A 19013-nucleotide genomic window follows, 5' to 3' on the forward strand; every position below is an offset into this window, starting at 1 on the left:
TCAGTGAGTCTCTGCTATACACAGAGCTTTTATAGTCCTGTAACACAGTAGAGTGCTCAGTGAACTCAGGAAGGAGGATCAAAGGGATCGCTCTGGCTTCTGTCCTCATCCTGGGTCTTCTTTTATGATGTTTCCTGTAGCTGGGAAACTAAGGGCTTAAAAATGGCCTTGTTAGTTTTAATATAGTCAGCCTGTGTGTATTGCGTGCATGCAACTCTTTTCTTCAAGAATCTTGGCAAGAGGCTGGGTTTTCTTTTTCCTACCATCTGCCTTGTTTTAGGAATTGAAAAATAAAAGCATTCAAGTATTTAACTCCTAACGGAGCCACAGCCATACCACCCCCCAATTGTTTTTCAGAGCTGTCCTCAACATCTCTGGACATTTCTGTCCTGGTTGAAATCCTTAAGTCTTTTGCACAGTGTGCCTCCAGCCAGCTTTCATGGCCAGGTAGGGCGCCTGGACTAGCCAGTGTCCAGAACCTGACAGCCCCCGCCCCTAAGAAAGTCTGCAGAATTGGAAATAAGCTTGCTTGCTTGATTGTTTGCTTATTTATTTAAAAGCAAAATAACCCTAACTCCAATTTTTTCTTGATTCATTCTGAGAACATATCATAGCAATCTATTTCAAAACCATTTTCATCCAAGAAAGCACTCAGACTCCCCAAGAAAAATACATTGCTATGTGAGTGATATGCCCAGGCCACTTCTTGTTGCCCAGCTCTCGTGGCCTCCAGAGTAAAGATCTGCATTCAGCTATCTGGAAAAGAGCGAAAGGTGTAGTCCCCATGTCCGGTGCTTGGTCAGTTCAGTTCAGCTCAGTTGCTCAGTCGTGTCCGACTCTTTGCGACCCCATGAATCGCAGCACGCCAGGCCTCCCTGTCCATCACCAACCCCTGGAGTTCACTCACACTCATGTCCATCGAGTCAGTGATGCCATCCAGCCATCTCATCCTCTGTCGTCCCCTTCTCCTCCAGCCCCCAATCCCTCCCAGCATCAGAGTCTTTTCCAATGAGTCAACTCTTCTCATGAGGTGGCCAAAGTACTGGAGTTTCAGCTTTAGCATCATTCCTTCCAAAGAAATCCCAGGGCTGATCTCCTTCAGAATGGACTGGTTGGATCTCCTTGCAGTCCAAGGGACTCTCAAGAGTCTTCTCCAACACCACAGTTCAAAAGCATCAATTCTTCAGTGCTCAGCCTTCCTCACAATCCAACTCTCACATCCATACGTGATCACAGGGTGCTTGGTCATCTCCCCATAAATAACTTGGAGACCACTGCTGCTTAGTTACTGGCAGAGTAGAACAAAAACCTGGGAGGTACGTTTGCAAACCGACTATCTTCTTGGCTGTTTCAGGTCGAAAGTCAGCACCTGTTTGCTGGTCACAGACCCCAGGAGCCGGCACGCAGTGCGTCTGCCCCACAAGCTGCCAGGCATGCACTACAGTGCCAACGAGCAGTGCCAGATCCTCTTTGGCACCAATGCCACCTTCTGCAGAAACATGGAGGTAAGCTGCCTCGGGAGGGGAGGGCTGGCTCGGGAAGGATCATCTGGCTTCTGTTGGTGGATACAGGTATTTACACTCCACATACACACACATATGTATATACATGTATATGCATACATGTGTGCATGGAGCACCCAGTGTGAGTCACACATGCACGCACACATACTCTCTCACATAGGCAGCTTTGCAAGGGGGTGGTTCAGAGTTACAGCTGACACTAAGAGCCTAATATTTTGTTTTGTTTTCTAATATAGAGGTCTTTCTTTGTAATATTAAGACACGGTAATATTAAGACACTAGGAAGAAAGTTAATGAGTCTGTTCCTCTTGGAGGTAATGCAATGTTGCCTGATACCAAATCCTCAGATACAGAAGAGAGCTAAAAACTACTGGATGTTGGAGAGTGTCATACGGAGAACATTTAGTGAATGATAACTTGATTATATGATAATGGTGTTAATAGCCCCATTAAAATGTTACCATTTTTTGAGCAGTGCCCACGTGTTTTGCCCTGAAGCTTCCATCGTGCCTGATCCCAGTTTACGATTACCACAGACTCCCCAGGTTACTCTCCCCAGGGTATAGATGGTAACACCAAGCCTCAGGGGTGAACTGATGATTTAGAATGGCTTGGCCAGGAAGTAAGTAGAGGAAGGATTTGACTCAAGTCTGTTCACCCCCAGAGCACACACTTTCTGACCATGCTGCAGATAGCATGGCCCCTTCTGTGGGTGGAAGTGCGCCAAGAAGGATGTGCCGGGCCCTGGGGCAGGCAGTCTCTGTGCCGGGGTCCCAGCGGGGGAGGCCAGAGCAGCCTGCGGTCCAGCCGGAAGTTGGCAGCTGGCTCAGGAAGGGGGGCAGAGCCAGAGTCGTCGTGGGGCTGGAGGACCAGCCTGGGATGAGTGGGACTCAGGAGCCACGCAGCAGCAGAGGGCCTGGAGCTCAGGGCACTATCTAATCTAAGGGAGGCAGCCTGCAGGGCTGGGCAGGTACCCAGAGCAAGAACTCAGGATGGGAGCAACTCCAAGACAGCCCGGGACTGCGCCTTCAGAATGAGACCTCGGGCGGGATCCCGGCTGGCACAGCAGGTCAGCCTGGACCCCGGGAGGCGGGCTGCTGCCTCTTGAGCATTTCCTGGCTGTGTGTGAATTGGTTCAGGAAGTCTGGGTGGAATCCGCAGCGGGGACACTGCCTGCAGTTGTTCAGGGTGTGGCAGAGGGCTGTGCCTCACAACCAGGCCAGCACCTCCTGCCGGCTGTTTCCCCAAAGGGCGTTTATCCACAGGGTTGTCTAGAATCTTTCTCTCCATTCCCCTGTGGAGGTGTCAGCAAGGGTCCCTTCCATGCCCTGGTAACAGGAAGCTGCCTCCCACTTCACATCCAGCCACGGCTGGGTTGAAGGATACCTCCCTGGGAAGATGGGACCAGTCCCAGGACCTGATCAACCCCAGTGGTCTGCCACCGTGTCTGGCACTCACCATCTGCCTTGATGTTAAGGCCTGACTGTTCAGGTACCATATGCTTGCCAAGAGGCATCCTGTTTGCCTGTCCCAACCTTCAATCCCTTAAAGTTCATGATGGCACAGAACTCCTGGGGAGGGCAGGTTTCAGAGGGCCCTTTGATGGTGCGGTGGCAGCAGGAGAGCTGTGTGTATGGTATCCTAGAGGAGGACTCTGAGCATTCAAGAAGGGCAGGAGTGCCTGGGCACCCAAGGGGGAGAAGAGGGAAGCACCCAGCTGAGTCAGTGGACATGCCGTGGCCACTCTGCCCACTGTGGAGTATTCCCTGCCCCAAAGACCAGGCTGAACTGGCCCCACAGGTGGGCAGGATTAACAGGTGGGAGCTGGACACAGCCTGCCCCGAGATATTGGCTTCTAGAAGCCAGACTATGGCATACCAGTTGGGTCAGTAGTGATGGGAGGAAGGGTGTACAGTTCCTGGAGGCTCATGATCCCCTAGGCTAGACTCTTTCTTGCATTGTCTCATAACACCCTGACTGCACCCCACGAGGGCAGGAGCTTTGACCCCCACTTAAGAGATAAGAAAACAGAGGCTGAGAGAGGCTGGGTAATGGACCAAGGTCACTCAGCCAGAAAGGGATGGGCTAGAGACCAAGCTCAGATGTGACTATTACTGCAGGAGAAAAGGCAGGCTCTATTTATTCAAAGACAGATTCCAAAGGAGAGGAAGGGACTTGGTATTTTATTTTCTTCGTTGGCATCTTTTTGCTTAAAGAGGACAGTTAGAGGTCAGCAAGTCATGATCAGTTTAGCTTCTCTCTTGAAGCTCAAAATATAACTACATAAAGGGAGATCTTTTTGCTTTGTAAGTTACAACGCACCTGAGCATTTATTCCTGCAGCTCACTAAGAACCACGAAATATGCTTCCCTGCTTGCCCTTTTTTCTGAGAATTTCACCAATACCAAAACAAAGTTGGCATTTTTCTCCCCAAATCCTAGCAGTGTTACTGACCAGAGTTTTTGGCCTCTTTAATCAATAGAAATTGATCAGAGGCCAGACAAGAAATTCAGGCAAGGCTTCAATCGGGCCCCTGCTGCAGCAGGGGGAGCAAGTAATAGGTCCCCACGCTTGCTTGCTTCCTGAGGGCTCCTTATCTGGAGTGAGCAGTGTGCTCAGGGGTTGGGCTGGAGGGGTTATTCAGCTGATTTGCCTACCCCTTAGGTGGTGCTGGGTGCAGGGGGATGTGCAGTGCCCTGATTTTGTTCTCGTCACCCTGTGTTTGCTCCTGGCTCTTCAGAAGTGGCAGTTGGGTTTTTTGGGGGGTTTTTCTTTAACAGTTCTCTATCTTGCTGACCAATATGCTCCAACTGCACGTATACGTGGTTATTTTTAGTCCCTTATACTTTTTGTATTTTGTTACTCGAGGAGACATTTGTCCAGGTGCAGGCACTGCAGCAGAGGCTCCCAGGTGCCAGGCCCTAGCCTGTCTCTGCAGGATCAACTCCTCAGGGGCGTGGAGGTGCGTCCGCAAGCTCAGCCAGCTAAGCGTCAGCCTCAGCTGGTGCTGATCGTCCTGCTTACAAGGCTGGCGTGACTCTACCAGTTAGGAAACAGTAACTTCTCACGCTGGAGGAGAGGTCATACTAATGCCAGAGATGTGCTGGCGGAGGAGACAGACAGTTGCCTGCTGGGACCCAGGCCTTGGGGAATGCTGCCCCCAGCTGGGGCACCACCCTGTGGGATTCTCTGGCTCACTTGACCAGCGTTTTGCTCATTTGTGCACTTGTAGGTCTGTTTCAGTTGATGTTCAGTGTGACAGGCACACATGTTGAATTGTTCCTTTCTTCCTGCAAAACTGACTCTGTGCTGGGGTGAGTCCCTCCCCTTCCTCCTGATCCTCATCCCTTTATTATTTCCCTTTCACCTACTCTGTTCCAGTTCTGCTTGCCTTCCTGCTCTCCCTCAAACCCAAAAGGCCTGCTCCTAGCAGGGACGAACTGTGCTTCCTGCTGTTTCCTCTACCGGGATGCTCTTCTCCCAGTTGTCCACGTGACTGAGCCCCTCATTTTGAGTTCGTTTGTTTGCTCAGATGTAACCTTCTCAGGGAAGCCTACCACCCTATATAAATTTGCCGTCTAGTAACTCTCCCTGTCACCTTTGCAGTACCCAGATCTCCTGATCCCCTAAGGGAAAACCCTGCTCTCATAAACTTATCTTTTCACATGCTATATAATTTGCTTGTTTACATGACTATTGTTTTTTTAAATATTTATTTATTTAGCTGAATCTGGCCTTAGCTATGCCATGTGGTGGAATGTTCTGTAGTTGTGGTGTGTGGGTTCCGTAAGTCTGGTGCACAGGCATAGTTGCTCTGTGGTATGTGGGATCTTCGTTCCTCGACAAGGGATTCAACCTGTGTCCCCTGCATTGCACGGTGGATTCTTAGCCATTGGACCACCAGGGATGTCCCCATGACTATTGTTTTCTATTGTTCTGATAATCTCCCTCTTCAAGCTTTTAAATCCTTCCCGGACAAGAATCTTACTTTTTCACACTATTATTTTCCAACTGCCTTGGTCAGTACCTGGAACACAGTAAGTGTTCAACAAGTATATGTTGTTCTGAGGTCCATTCATGACCCTAACGGTAAATTTAAGTTCTAATGTTAACCCAACCACTGATGAAACTGTAGACAAGCTCACAGGTGAGGAAGAAACCCTTACAGGCCTCCTCATATAATGATTTGGCTCTCTAAGCCCGAGTCCTCATTTATCCATCTAGTTCCCCAACATACATGATAGACTCTGCCAAATGTCTTGCAGGGGTTTATACAGACCTTTCCTGTGGCTTCCTCCCAGGACAGTATAAATCTGATAGTGAGGGACTGCAGCCTGCTTCTTAGTGGCCATCTCTCTCTGTGCGTTAATGAAAACCATTGTTAAAATCTGAGACTCCTGGTGAGTTAATACATGTAAGATGCTGAGAACTGGGTCTATCACAAAGTAAGCACCCAGTCGTTTGAGCTGATACATATGTTGCTGTTACCTTTCTGGATAACCCTGGTTCCTATCTTGGGTGTGTAGAGGGTGGAGCACAGAACTAATCTATCTGTGTACATCTCCAGGATCAGCACTTCTCTATATTGAATTCCTCAGGGCCATGCAAGTTTAAGCATTATGTAAAACTCTAGAGACATTCAGCACCAACCAGCAAGGTCTTATGATCCAAAGCCAAATCGATCTTTATAACCATTATTATTCTTAAATGCCCTTGAGGATTGAAATAAATATCATGTAATGAAATGATCATGGTCCCAGAATTTCCTTTAAATTTGTCATCCTGACATCTGCCTTTGGTGAAGATGGAGTATCAGGGACCAAATTTATCTTCTTACCTGAAGCAACTAAGAAATCAGACAACATATATGAAACAATGATTTTCAAGACAATGGCCATCAAGCAAGGAAGGACCATGATCCTTGGGAGATACGAAACAAATGACATCGTCCTGGCTTACTGCCTGGGCAGTCTCCAGGCTGTGGCACAGTGGCGGTTGGGCTGTGAAGAAGCAGCAGGCTTCGTGAGTTGAAGAAACAGAGCCAGGACTCCTAGGAGGCTGGGGCAGCTAGGATTCACAGGCAGAGTATCATAGACGAAACAGCGTTACAAAGAGAGAACCTCGGAGGTCTGCCAGGATCTGCACGAATCTTCAGCTTAGTGCTGAGAAACACATGTGTGTGAGAAACTACCCAAGACCAAGAAAAGAGCCATCTGAAAGCATTAGTGGGAACAAGCTCCGAGGCACACAGGGGCATCAGGCTGAGGACACAGAAGGGTGCTGTATCAGCAGCATGGCAAAACTAACCCCACGCTAAATGCTGACCTGCTCCCACCCAATAAACCTTTAAAGCAAAATCTGAAAGGATCAAGCTGTTTCCAAGTAACTTAGCCAAGTCCCAGAACAAAGCTCAGAAGCATTTATAGAAATACAAAACCAACACTCAGTAAAATAAAATTCACAGTGTCTAGCATCAAATAAAAAATCACCAGGCCTTCAAAGGAGAAGGAAAATACATCCACAACGAGTAGAAAAATCCATCAAAACTGACCTAGAAATGACACAGGTGATAGAATTAGTAGAGAAACATATTAAAACAATAATTATAACCATATTCCAGGTTCATGAATGTAGCACAAAGAAAGATTGAACGTGTTAAGTAGAGATATGGAAGATATGGAAAAGATCCTACTGGGACTTCTAGAAATGAAAACTATAATATTTAAGTTGAAAGATACCCTGCTTAAGATTTCTAGCAAATGAAAATTGTAAAAGAGATGACTGCTAAAGACAAAACATTTGAAGCTACCCAAAGTGAAACACAAAGAGAAAAAAGCCTGAAAACAAAAAGAACTGTGGGACTCCTGGTGGCCTAAGAAATATGCAACTGATGTTCTGAAGGAGGTGAGACAGGATTAAAATCAAATTTGAAGAAATAATAGAAGGAGGACCTTCAAGATGGCGGAGGAGTAAGGCAGGGCAAACTCCTTCTCCCCCACAAATATATCAAAAAATCACCTGCATGTAGAAGAACTCCCACAGAATATCCTCTGAACGCTGGCAGAGCACTCCAGACTTCCAGAAAGGCAAACCAATCTCATGGGGTGAGGTAGGGCACAAGATAGAGACTAAAAGGGAGACAAAGGATTTGGGGGTGGGGTCCTGCGCCCTGGGGGAAGGAAGTCCTGAAGGAGGGAAGGTTCCCACATACTAGGAAACCCCCTCACAGGCAGGGTCGGGGGGAGCTTTGGAACTGCTGAGGGAAGGACAGTGCATCAAGACAGGTGCTCCAGAGGCAAAACGGAGAAAATTCACCACAGGGGTCGCACCGAACGGCACTTCCCACCTGGGAACTGGCTCAAGCGCTCACTTCTGCCCACAGTAACTGGGGGCTAAGTGTGGAGGCCCAGGCTTCGGGGGTCAGGCCTCAGGGAGAGGGCCCGGGCTGACTGCCAGGGAGGTGCTCTAGGGGGTGGCACAGCACAGCAGAGGCAGACCAGGGAAACTCTGCGTCCATCACAGAAACAAAGGATTGTTCCCACGGGAAGGCTTCAGCGCTGCACTTAGATTCTGAGCCGTCACAGAACGAGGGACCCTGCCCAGGCAGATGCCAGAGAAGGGCGAGCCGGCTGTGGTCTGTGGTCCCAGAGGCAAACAGGCAGGCACAGTGCCAGGGGCCGAAGGCAAGGGACCTCTATGACCTCGGTCCCAGAGATTACAACGGCCACCAAGCTGTGAGCAGCTGCGAGTTGACCCCAATGTCTTGCTGGGAGCCTGAGTGGCTTGGCTCTGCCAAGGGCCCGACAAATTGGGACCAACTTCCTTGGGAAAGCGTATGCCCCCCCTCAGACTGGGGAGACACCCTGCGCAGCCCCAACACAGTGAGCACTACCAGCACACTCCTCTCCCCAGCACGACTGAGCGGCTGAGCCCAAACAAGCAGCCACTTTCACCTGCTCGTGTCTGGGCAGTGAACGGACATGGACAAGACCCGAGTCTGAGCAGACCCCACATTGCCCAAAACCCGTCCACAGATCTTCCTAGAGGACTTTTGAGTAGGCAAATCAACTGGACCAGGAAAACTGAGAAATTACTTGGACATTCCTCTCACTGCTGCTAAGTCACTTCAGTCGTGTCCGACTCTGTGCAACCCCAGAGATGACAGCCCACCGGGCTCCCCCATCCCTGGGATTCTCCAGGCAAGAACACTGGAGTGGGTTGCCATTTCCTTCTCCAATGCATGAAAGTGAAAAGTGAAAGTGAAGTCGCTCAGTCGTGTCCAACCCTCAGTGACCCCAAGAACTGCTGCCTTTCAGGCTCCTCCGTCCATGGGATTTTCCAGGCAAGAGTACTGTAGTGGGGTGCCATTGCCTTCTCCACTACCACTGTCTATATAGACCCCCCCGTTTTTCCCCCTTTATATTTTATCTTCTCAAACTCTCCTGATGTGGTTCTTTATTACTCCTTCAATTTTTTAAAAATTTATTTATTTTTTAATTGAAGGATAATTGCTTTACAGAATTTTGTTGTTTTCTGTCAAACCTCAACATGAATCAGCCATAGGTATGCATATATCCCCTCCCTTTTGAACTTCCCTCCCTCCCCATCCCACCCCTCTAGGTTGGTACAGAGCCCCTGTTTGAGTTTCCTGAGACATGAAACAAATTCCCGTTGGCTATCTATTTTACATATGGTAATGTAAGTTTCCATGTTACTTTCTCCATACACCTCACCCTCTCCCCTCCCCCTTCCCCCTGTGTCCATAAGTCTGGTCTCTATGTCTGTTTCTCCATTGCTGCCCTGTAAATAAATTCTTCAGTACCGTTTTTCTAGATTCCATATATGTGCGTTAGAATATGATATTTATCTTTCTCTTTCTGACTCACTTCACTCTGTACAATAGGCTTTAGGTTCATCCACCTCATCAGGACTGACTCAAATGCATTCCTTTTTACGGCTGAGTAATATTCCATTGTGTATATATACCACGACTTCTTTATCCATTCATCTGTCATTGGACATCTAGGTAGCTTCCATGTTCTAGCTATTGTAAATAGTGTTTCAGTGAACAATGGGATACATGTGTCTTTTTCAATTTTTCTTTCCTCAGGGTATATGCTTAGGAGTGGGATTGCTGGATTATATGGTGGTTTTATTCCTGGTTATTTAAGGAATCTCCATACCGTCTTCCATAGTGGCTGTATCAATTTACATTCCCACCAACAGTGCAAGAGCGTTCTGTTTTCTCCACACCCTCTCCAGCATTTATTGTTTGTAGACTTTCTGATGATGGTGATTCTGACTGGTGTGAGGTGACAACTCATTGTAGTTTTGATTTGCATTTCTCTAATAATGAGCGATGTTGAACATCTTTTCATGTGTTTTTTAGCCATCTGTATGTCTTCTTTGGAGAAATGTCTGTTTAGGTCTTTTGCCCACTTTTTGATTGGGTTGTTTTTCTGGTATTGAGTTGTACGAGCTGCTTGTATATTTTGGAAATTAATCCTTTGTTGTTTCATTTGCTATTATTTTTGCCCATTCTGAGGGTTGTCTTTTCACCTTGCTTATAGTTTCCTTTGCTGTGCAAAAGCTTTTAAGTTTAATCAGGTCCCACTTGTTTACTTTTGTTTTTATTTCCATTACTCTAGGAGGTGGGTCATAGAGCATATTGCTTTGATTTATGTCATCGAGTGTTCTGCCTATGTTTTCCCCTAAGAGTTTTATAGTTTCTGATCTTACATTTAGGTCTTTAATCCATTTTGAGTTTATTTTTGTGTATGGTGTTAGGAAGTGTTCTAATTTCATTCTTCTACATGTAGCTGTCCAGTTTTCCCAGCAACATTTATTGAAGAGGCTGTCTTTGCCCCATTATATATTCTTACCTCCTTTGTCAAGAATAAGGTACCCATAGGTTCATGGGTTTATTTCTGGGCTTTCTATTTTGTTCCATTGGTCTATATCTATGTTTTTGTGCCAGTACCATACTGTCTTGATGACTGTAGCTTTATAGTATAATCTGAAGTCAGGAAGCTTAATTCCTCCAGCTGAATTCTTCTTTCTCAAGACTGCTTTGGCAATTAGGAGTCTTTTGTGTTTCGGTATGAATTGTGAAATTTTTTGTTCTAGTTCTGTGAAAAATGCCACTGGTAATTTAATAGGGATCACATTGAATCTGTAGTTTGCATTTGGTAGTATAGTCATTTTCACAATATTGATTCTTCCTACCCAGGAACATGGGATATCTCTCTATCTGTTTCTGTCATCTTTGATTTCTTTCATCAGTGTCATAATTTTCTGTGTACAGTTCTTTGGTCTCCTTAGGTAAGTTTATTCCTAGATATTTTATTCTTTTTGTTGCAATGGTGAATGGGATTGATTCCTTAATTTCTCTTTCTGGTTTTTCATCGTTAGGATATATAAATGTAAGTGATTTCTGTGTATTGATTTTGTATCATGTGACTTTGCTAAATTCACTGATTAGCTCTAGTAATTTTCTGATAGTAACTTTAAAGTTTTCTATGTACAGTATCACATCATCTACAAACAGTGAGAGCTTTACATCTACTTTCTGATCTGGATTCCTTTTATTTATTTTTCTTCTCTGATTGCTGTAGCTAGGACTTCCAAAACTGTGATGAATAATAGTGGTGAAAGTGGACACCCTTGTCTTTTTCATGATCTTTGGGGGAATGCTTTTAGTTTTTCACCATTGAGAATAATGTTTGCTGTAGGCTTATCATATATGGCTTTTACTATATTGAGGTAGATTCCTTCTATGCCCATTTTTTGAAGAGTTTTAATCATAAATGGGTGCTGAATTTTGTCAAAGGCTTTTCCTGCATCTATTGAGATTATCATATGGTTTTTATCTTTCAATTTGTTAATGTGGTGTATCACATTGATTGATTTGCATATATTGAAGAATCCTTGTGTTCCTGGGGTAAACCCAACTTGATCATGGTGTATGAGCTTTTTAATGTGTTGTTGAATTCTGTTTGCTAAAATTTTGTTGAGGATTTTTGCATCTATGTTCATCAGTGATATTGGCCTGTAGTTTTCTTTTTTTGTGTTGTCTTTGTCTGGTTTTGGCATCGGGGTGATGATGGCTTCATAGAATGAGTTTGGAAGTGTTCCTCCCTCTACAATTTTTTTAAAGAGTTTTAGAAGGATAGGCATTAGCTCTTCTCTGAATGTTTGATAGAATTCTCCTGTGAAGCCATCTGGTCCTGGACTTTTGTTTTTGGGAGACTTTTTTTTATCACAGCTTCAATTTCAGTGCTTGTAATTGGGTTGTTCATAATTTCTACTTCTTCCTGGTTCAGTCTTGGAAGAATGAACTTTTCTAAGAATCTGTCCTTTTCTTCCAGGGTATCCATTTTATTGCCATATAGTTGTTCATAATAGTCTCTTATAATCCTTTGTATTTCTGCATTGTCTGTTGTAACCTCTCCTTTTTCATTTCTAATTTTGTTGATTTGATTCTTTTCTCTTTTTTTCATGATGAATCTGGCTAAAGGTTTGTCAATTTTGTTTATCTTCTCAAAGAACCAGCTTTTAGTTTTATTAATCTTTACTATTGTTTCTTTCATTTCTTTTTCACCGATTTCTGCTCTGATCCTTATGATTTCTTTCCTTCTCCTAATTTTGGGGGATTTTTTTTGTTCTTCTTTTTCCAGTTAAATTAGGTGTTAAGTTGTCTATTTGATATTTTCTTGTTTCTTGAGGTAGGATTGTATTGCTGTAAACTTCTCTCTTAGAACTGCTTTTGCTTCATCCCATAGGTTTTTGTTTTTGTTTTTGTTTTTTTAGGTTTTAAGTTATGTTTTCATTGTCATTTGTTTCTATAAATTTTTTTATTTCCCCTTTGATTTTTTCAGGAACCTGTTGGTTATTTAGAAATGTATTGTTTAATCTCCATATATTTGTGTTTTTTACAGTTTTTTTTTTTCTTGTAATTGATATCTAGTCTCACAGCGTTGTGGTTGGAAAAGATGCTTGATACGGTTTCAATTTTCTCACATTTTTTGAGGTTTGATTTGTGACCCAAGATGTGGTCTATCCTGGAGAACGTTCGATGTGCACTTGAGAAGGTGTATTCTTCTGCATTTGGATGGAATGTCCTGAAGATATCAGTGAGATCCATCTCATCAAATGTATCATTTAAGGCTTGTGTTTCCTTATTAATTTCATTTTCATGATCTGTTAATTGATGTGAGTGGGGTATTAAAGTCTCCTACTATTATTGTGTTACTGTCAATTTCTCCTTTTATGTCTGTTAGTGTTTGTCTTATGTATTGAGGTGCCCCTATGTTGGATGCATAGATATTTTCAATTGTTATGTCTTCCTGTTGGATTGATCCATTGATCTTTATTTAGTGTCCTTCCTTATCTCTTCTAATATTCTTTATTTTCAGGCCTATTTTGTCTGATATGAGGGTTGCTGCTCCAGCTTTCTTTTGCTTCCCATTTACGTGATATATGTTTTTCCATCCTCTCACTTTCAATCTATATGTTTCATTAGGTCTGAAGTGGGTTTCTTGTAGACAGCATATATATGGGTCTTGTTTTGTATTCATTCAGCCAACTATGTCTTTTGGTTGGAGCATTTAATCCATTTACATTTAAAGTAATTATTGATACATATGTTCCTATTGCCATTTTCTTAATTGTTTGGGGTTTGATTTTGTAGATCATTTTCTTCTCTTGTATTTCTTGACTATATAAATCCCTTTAATATTTGTTGTAAAGCTGGTTTGATGGTATTGAATTCTCTTAACTTTTGCTTGTCTGCAAAGCTTTTGATTTCTCCATCAATTTTGAATGACATCCTTGCTGGGTAATCTTGGTTTTAGGTTTTTCCCTTTAAGTACTTTAAATATATCCTGCCATTCCTTTCTGGCCTGCAGAGTTTCTGCTGAAAGGTCAGCTGTTAAATGTATAGAGTTTCCCTTGTGTGTACTTGTTGCTTCTCCCTTGCTGCTTTTAATATTCTTTCTTTGTGTTTAATCTTTGTTAGTTTGATTAGTATGTGTCTTGGCATGTTTCTCCTTGGGTTTATCCTGTATGGGACTCTGTACCTCTTGGACTTGATTGACTATTTCCTTTTCCACGTTGGGGAAATTTTCAAGTATAATCTCTTCAAAAATTTTCTCATACCTTTTGTTTTTCTATTCTTCTGGGACTCCTATAATCTGAATGTCGGTGTGTTTAATATTGTCCATAGGTCTCTGAGACTATCCTCAATTCATTCTTTTCCTTCAATTATTATTTTTTATAGCCTACTTTTTCTTCTTTTTCTCTGAAAAAAGCCTTATTTTTAAAACAAATTCCATGTTTTTGATTTTTGTTTTAGATGTTTTGTTTGATTTTTTATTTTTGAGAGTTTAACTTTTTCCATGTTTTTAATTTTTGTTTTGATCTTTTGCTTTTGATTTTGTGTCTTTAAGAGTCTATTAATTTTTAGCATCCATTTCCATTTAGAGGTTTTATTATTGGCTTGATTCTTGTCTTCTCTTTTGACTCATTATCTTTTTTTCTTTTTCTCCTTTCCCCCTCTTTCCTTCTCTATATAAGTGTATGACTCTCTTGGGATGAATTTTGGCTGTTGAGAGGTGAAAGTGTTAGTCACTCAGTCATGTCTGACTCTTTGTGAACCCATGGACTGCAGCCCACCAGACTGCATGGAATTCATGGAATCCTATTCATGAAATTCTCCAGGCAAGAATACTGGAGTGGGATGTCATGCTCTTCTCCAGGGGATCTTCCTGACTCAGGGATCGAACCCAGGTCTCCCACAATGCAGGCAAACTCTTTACTGTCTGAGCCACTAGGAAAGTTCACTATTATGAGAGGTATTTCACCATTATGTCTTTTATGCTGTGTCACCTGTGAAATCTTGATGCTATAGTAAGGTGTCATACCTGAAGCCCACAGGTAGGAGACTCCACACTAGGACTTTGGACCACAAGAGAGCATTAGAGACCCCATAGAACATTAATAGACAAACGCCCTCACAATGGCCTCCATTTCAACACTAAGACCAAGCCCCACCCAAAAGCCAGCAAGCTCTGGTTCCAAGTGCCCCACACCAACCCTTCAGCAAAACAGGAGCACAACCCTGCACGTTAGCAGACAGGCTGCCCAAAGCCATACTGAACCCATAGACATCCCAAACATACTAGAGGACACAGTACTGCTTCTAAGAGAGACAAGATCTAGCTCCATCCACCAGAACACAGGCACAGGTCCCCCAAAGCAGGACACTTTCACAAGGCATTGGTTCAGCCCCACCCAGGGGAAGCACACTCCACAATTAAGAGGAACTACAACCTTCCAAACTGCAGAAAGGAGACCCCGAGCACAGTAAGTTAAACACAATGAAAAGACAGAGAAACATCCAGCTAATGAAGGAACATGGTAAAAACTCCTAAGACTAAACAAATGAAGAGGAAGTAGACAATCTTCCTGAAAAGGAATTCAGAGTAATGATAGTAAAGATGGTCCAAAATCTTGAAAATAAAATTGAGGCATGGATAAATAGACTAGAGGCACAGATTGAGAAGATGCAAGAAATATTTAACAAGGACCTTGAATAAAGAATAGACCATCAACAATGAACAGTGCAATAATTGAGTTTAAAAATATACTGCAGGGAACCAACAGTACAGCAACTGAGGCAGAAAAATGGATAAGTGAGATGGAAGATAGAATGGTGGAAATAACTGAAACAGAGCAAAGTAAAGAGAAAAAGAATAAAGTGATGAGGACAGTCTCAGAGACTGTTTAACAGACAGCATTAAACATAACAACATTAGAATCATAGGAATCCCAGAAGAAGAAGACAAAAGGAAAGGCCATGGGAAAATATTTAGGGAGATTATAGTTGGAAGTTTTCAACTTCCCTAAAATGAGAAGGGAGATAGCCACCCAACCTCACAAAGCCCAGACAGCCACATACAACATAAATCCAAGGAGAAACATGCCAAGACAGATATTAATCAAACTAACAAAAATTAAACACAAAGAACAAATGTTAAAAGCACCAAGGGAAAAGTAACAAATAACATACAAGCGGGTCCCCATAAGGCTAACGCCTGATCTTTCAACAGAAACTCTACAGGCCAGAACGAAATGGCAGGACATACTTAAAATGATGAAAGGGAAAAACCTACAACCAAGATTACTCTCCTCAGCAAACATCTCATTCAAAATTGATGGAGAAACCGAGTTTTACAAATAAGTAAAAGTTAAGAAAATTTAGCACCACCAAACCAGCTTTACAACAGATGTTAAAGGGACTTCTGTAGGCTGGAAACACAAAAAGAAGAGGCCTACAAAAAGAGTCCCCAAACAATGAAGTAAATGGTAACAGGATACCAATAATTACCTTAAATGTAAATTGGCTAAACCCTCCAACCAGAAGACACAGATTGGCTGAATGGATACAAAAACAAGACCCCTATGTACGCTGTCCAGGAGAAAACCCACCTCAGACCTAGGAATGCTTACAGACTGAAAGTGAGGGGCTAGAAAAAGATATTCCATGTAAATAGAAATCAAATGAAAGCAGGAGTAGCAATATTCATATCAGATTAAAGAGACTTTAAAGACCATTACAAGAGACAAAGAAGGACACTACATAATGATCAAGGGATCAATCCAAGAAGATATAACAATTATATATACACCCAACACAGGAGCACCTCAATACATAAGGCAAATGCTAACATCTATTAAAGGGAAAATCAACAGTAAAACAGTAGTAGTGGGAGTCTTTAATATCCCACCCACACCAACGGACAGATCATTCAGGTAGAAAATAAGGAGAAACAGGCTTTAAATGATACATTGGACCAGTTAGACCTAATTGATATCTACAGGGCATTTCATCCAAAAACAATAGATTTCACTTTTTTCTTAAGTGCACATGGAACATTCTTCAGGATAGATCACATTTTTGGATCACAGATGAAGTCTTTTCAAGACTTTTCAATTACCCCTACCATAGTTTGGCATGAATGGGTCAAATTACAGGGAGGGAACACAGCCCCACCCATCAGCAGAAAGTTGGATTAAAGATTTACCCAGCGTGGCCCCACCCACCAGAGCAATACCCAGTTTCCCCACAGCCAGTCCCTCCCATCAGGAAGCTTCCACAAACCTCTTATCCTCATCCATCAGAGAGCAGACGGAATGAAAGCTACAATCACAGGAAACTAACCAAACTGATCATATGGATCACTGCCTTATGTAACTCAATGAAACTATGAGCCATGCCAAGACAGACGGGTCATGATGGAGAGTTCTGACAAAACATGGTCCACTGGAGAAGGGAATGAAAAACCACATCAGCATTCTTGCCTTGAGAACCCCATGAACAGTATGAAAAGGCAAAAAGATATGACACTTAAAGATGAACTCCCCACATTGGTGTTGGTGGTGGTGGTGGTGGTGGTGGCTTACTCACTAAGTCATGTCTGACTCTTGCGACCCCATGGACGGTAGCCTGCCAGCCTCCTCTGTCCATGGGGATTCTCTAGGCAAAAATACTGGAGTGGGTTGCCAGTTCCTTCTCTGCGGAATCTTCCTGACTCAGGAATTGAACCCAGGTCTCCTGCATTGCAGGCAGATATTGGAGAAGAGCAGAGAAACAGCTCCAGATGGAATGAAGAGGCTGAGCCAAAGCAGAAAGCATGCCCAGTTATGGATGTATCTGGTGGGGAAAGTAAAGTCTGGTACTGTAAAGAACAGTATTGCATAGAAACCTGGAATTTTAGGTCCATGAATTAAGGTAAATTGTAAGTGGTCAAACAGGAGGTGGCAAGAGTGAACATTGACATTTTAGGAATCAGTGAACTAAAATGGACTTGAACGAGCAAATTTAATTCAGATGACCATTATATCTACTACTGTGGGCAAGAATTCCTTAGAAGAAATGGAGTAGCCCTCATAGTCAACAAGAGTCCAAAATGCTTGGGTGTACTTGGGTGCAGTCTCTAAACAACACAGTGATCTCTGTTCATTTCTAAGGGAAGCTATTCAGTATAATAGTAATCCAAGTCTATGCCCCAACCACTAATGCTGAAGAAGCTGAAGTTGAACAGTTTTATGAAGACCTACAAGACCATAAGATGTCCTTTTCATCATAGGGGACTAGAATGCACAAGTAAGAAGTCAAGAGATACCTGGAGTTAACAGGCAACTTTGACCTTGGAGTACACAATGAAGCAGGGCAAAGGCTTACAGAGCTTTGCCAAGAGAACGCACTGGTCATAGCAAAACCCTCTTCCAACAACACAAGAGATGACTCTACACATGGATATCACCAGATGGTCAATACCGAAATCAGATTGATTATATCCTTTGCAGCCAAAGATGGAGAAGCTCTACACAGTCAGCAAAAACAAGACCGGGAGCCTACTGTGGCTCAGATCATGAACTCCTTATTGCAAAATTTAGATGTAAGTTGAAGAATGTAGGGAAAACCATTAGGCCATCCAGGTATGACTTAAATCTCATGCCTTACAATTATACAGTATAAGTGACAAATAGATTCAAGAGATTAGATCTGATAGAGAGCCAGAAGAACTATTCATGGAGGTTTGTAACATTGTACAGGAGGTGGTGATCAAAACCATCCCCAAGAAAAAGAAATGCAAAAGGCAAAATGACTGATTGAGGAGGCCTTCTGGGCTCCAAAATCACTACAGATGGTGACTGCAGCCATGAAATTAAAAGACGCTTACTCCTTGGAAGGAAAGTTATGACCAACCTAGATAGCATATTCAAAAGCAGAGACATTACTTTGCCAACAAAGGTTCGTCTAGTCAAGGCTATGGTTTTTCCTGTGGTCATGTATGGATGTGAGAGTTGGACTGTGAAGAAGGCTGAGCACCAAAGAATTGATGCTTTTGAACTGTGGTGTTGGAGAAGACTCTGGAGAGTCCCTTGGACTGCAAGGAGACCCAACCAGTCCATTCTGAAGGAGATCAGCCCTGGGATTTCTTTGGAAGGAATGATGCTAAAGCTGAAACTCCAGTACTTTGGCCACCTCATGTGAAGAGTTGACTCATTGGAAAAGACTCTGATGCTGGGAAGGATTGGGGGCAGGAGGAGAAGGGGACGATAGAGGATGAGATGGTTGGATGGCATCACTGACTCGATGGACGTGAGTCTGGGTGAACTCTGGGAGTTGGTGATGGACAGGGAGGCCTGGCATGCTGCGATTCATGGGGTCGCAAAGAGTCGGACACGACTGAGCGACTGATCTGGTCTACAAGTAGCTGAGAAAAGAAGAGAAGCAAAAGGCAAAGGAATAAAGGAAAGACACATGCATCTGAATGCAGAATTTCAAAGAATAGCAAAGAGAAATAAGAAGGCCTTACTTACTTACTTACTTACTTACTCACTTACTTACTTACTTACTTACTCACTTACTTACCAGTGATCAGTGCAAAGAAATAGAGGAAAACAATAGAATGGGAAAGATTG

General features: G+C 43.3%; 1 protein-coding gene across 3 annotated transcripts in view; it reads left to right on the plus strand.

The window, feature by feature from the left end:
• The window catches only part of ADAMTS17 (ADAM metallopeptidase with thrombospondin type 1 motif 17), a 410186-nt gene that overhangs the window by 213444 nt on the left and 177729 nt on the right, over nucleotides 1–19013 (plus strand). For all 3 annotated transcript variants that reach the window (XM_024982263.2, XM_024982261.2, XM_024982262.2), the window contains exon 10: nucleotides 1355–1505. In XM_024982263.2, coding sequence (XP_024838031.1) covers nucleotides 1355–1505 — 151 coding nt within the window. The remainder of the gene's footprint in view (nucleotides 1–1354; nucleotides 1506–19013) is intronic.

The sequence above is a fragment of the Bos taurus genome, chromosome 21, assembly GCF_002263795.3.
Source record: "Bos taurus isolate L1 Dominette 01449 registration number 42190680 breed Hereford chromosome 21, ARS-UCD2.0, whole genome shotgun sequence".
NCBI lineage: Eukaryota > Metazoa > Chordata > Mammalia > Artiodactyla > Bovidae > Bos > Bos taurus.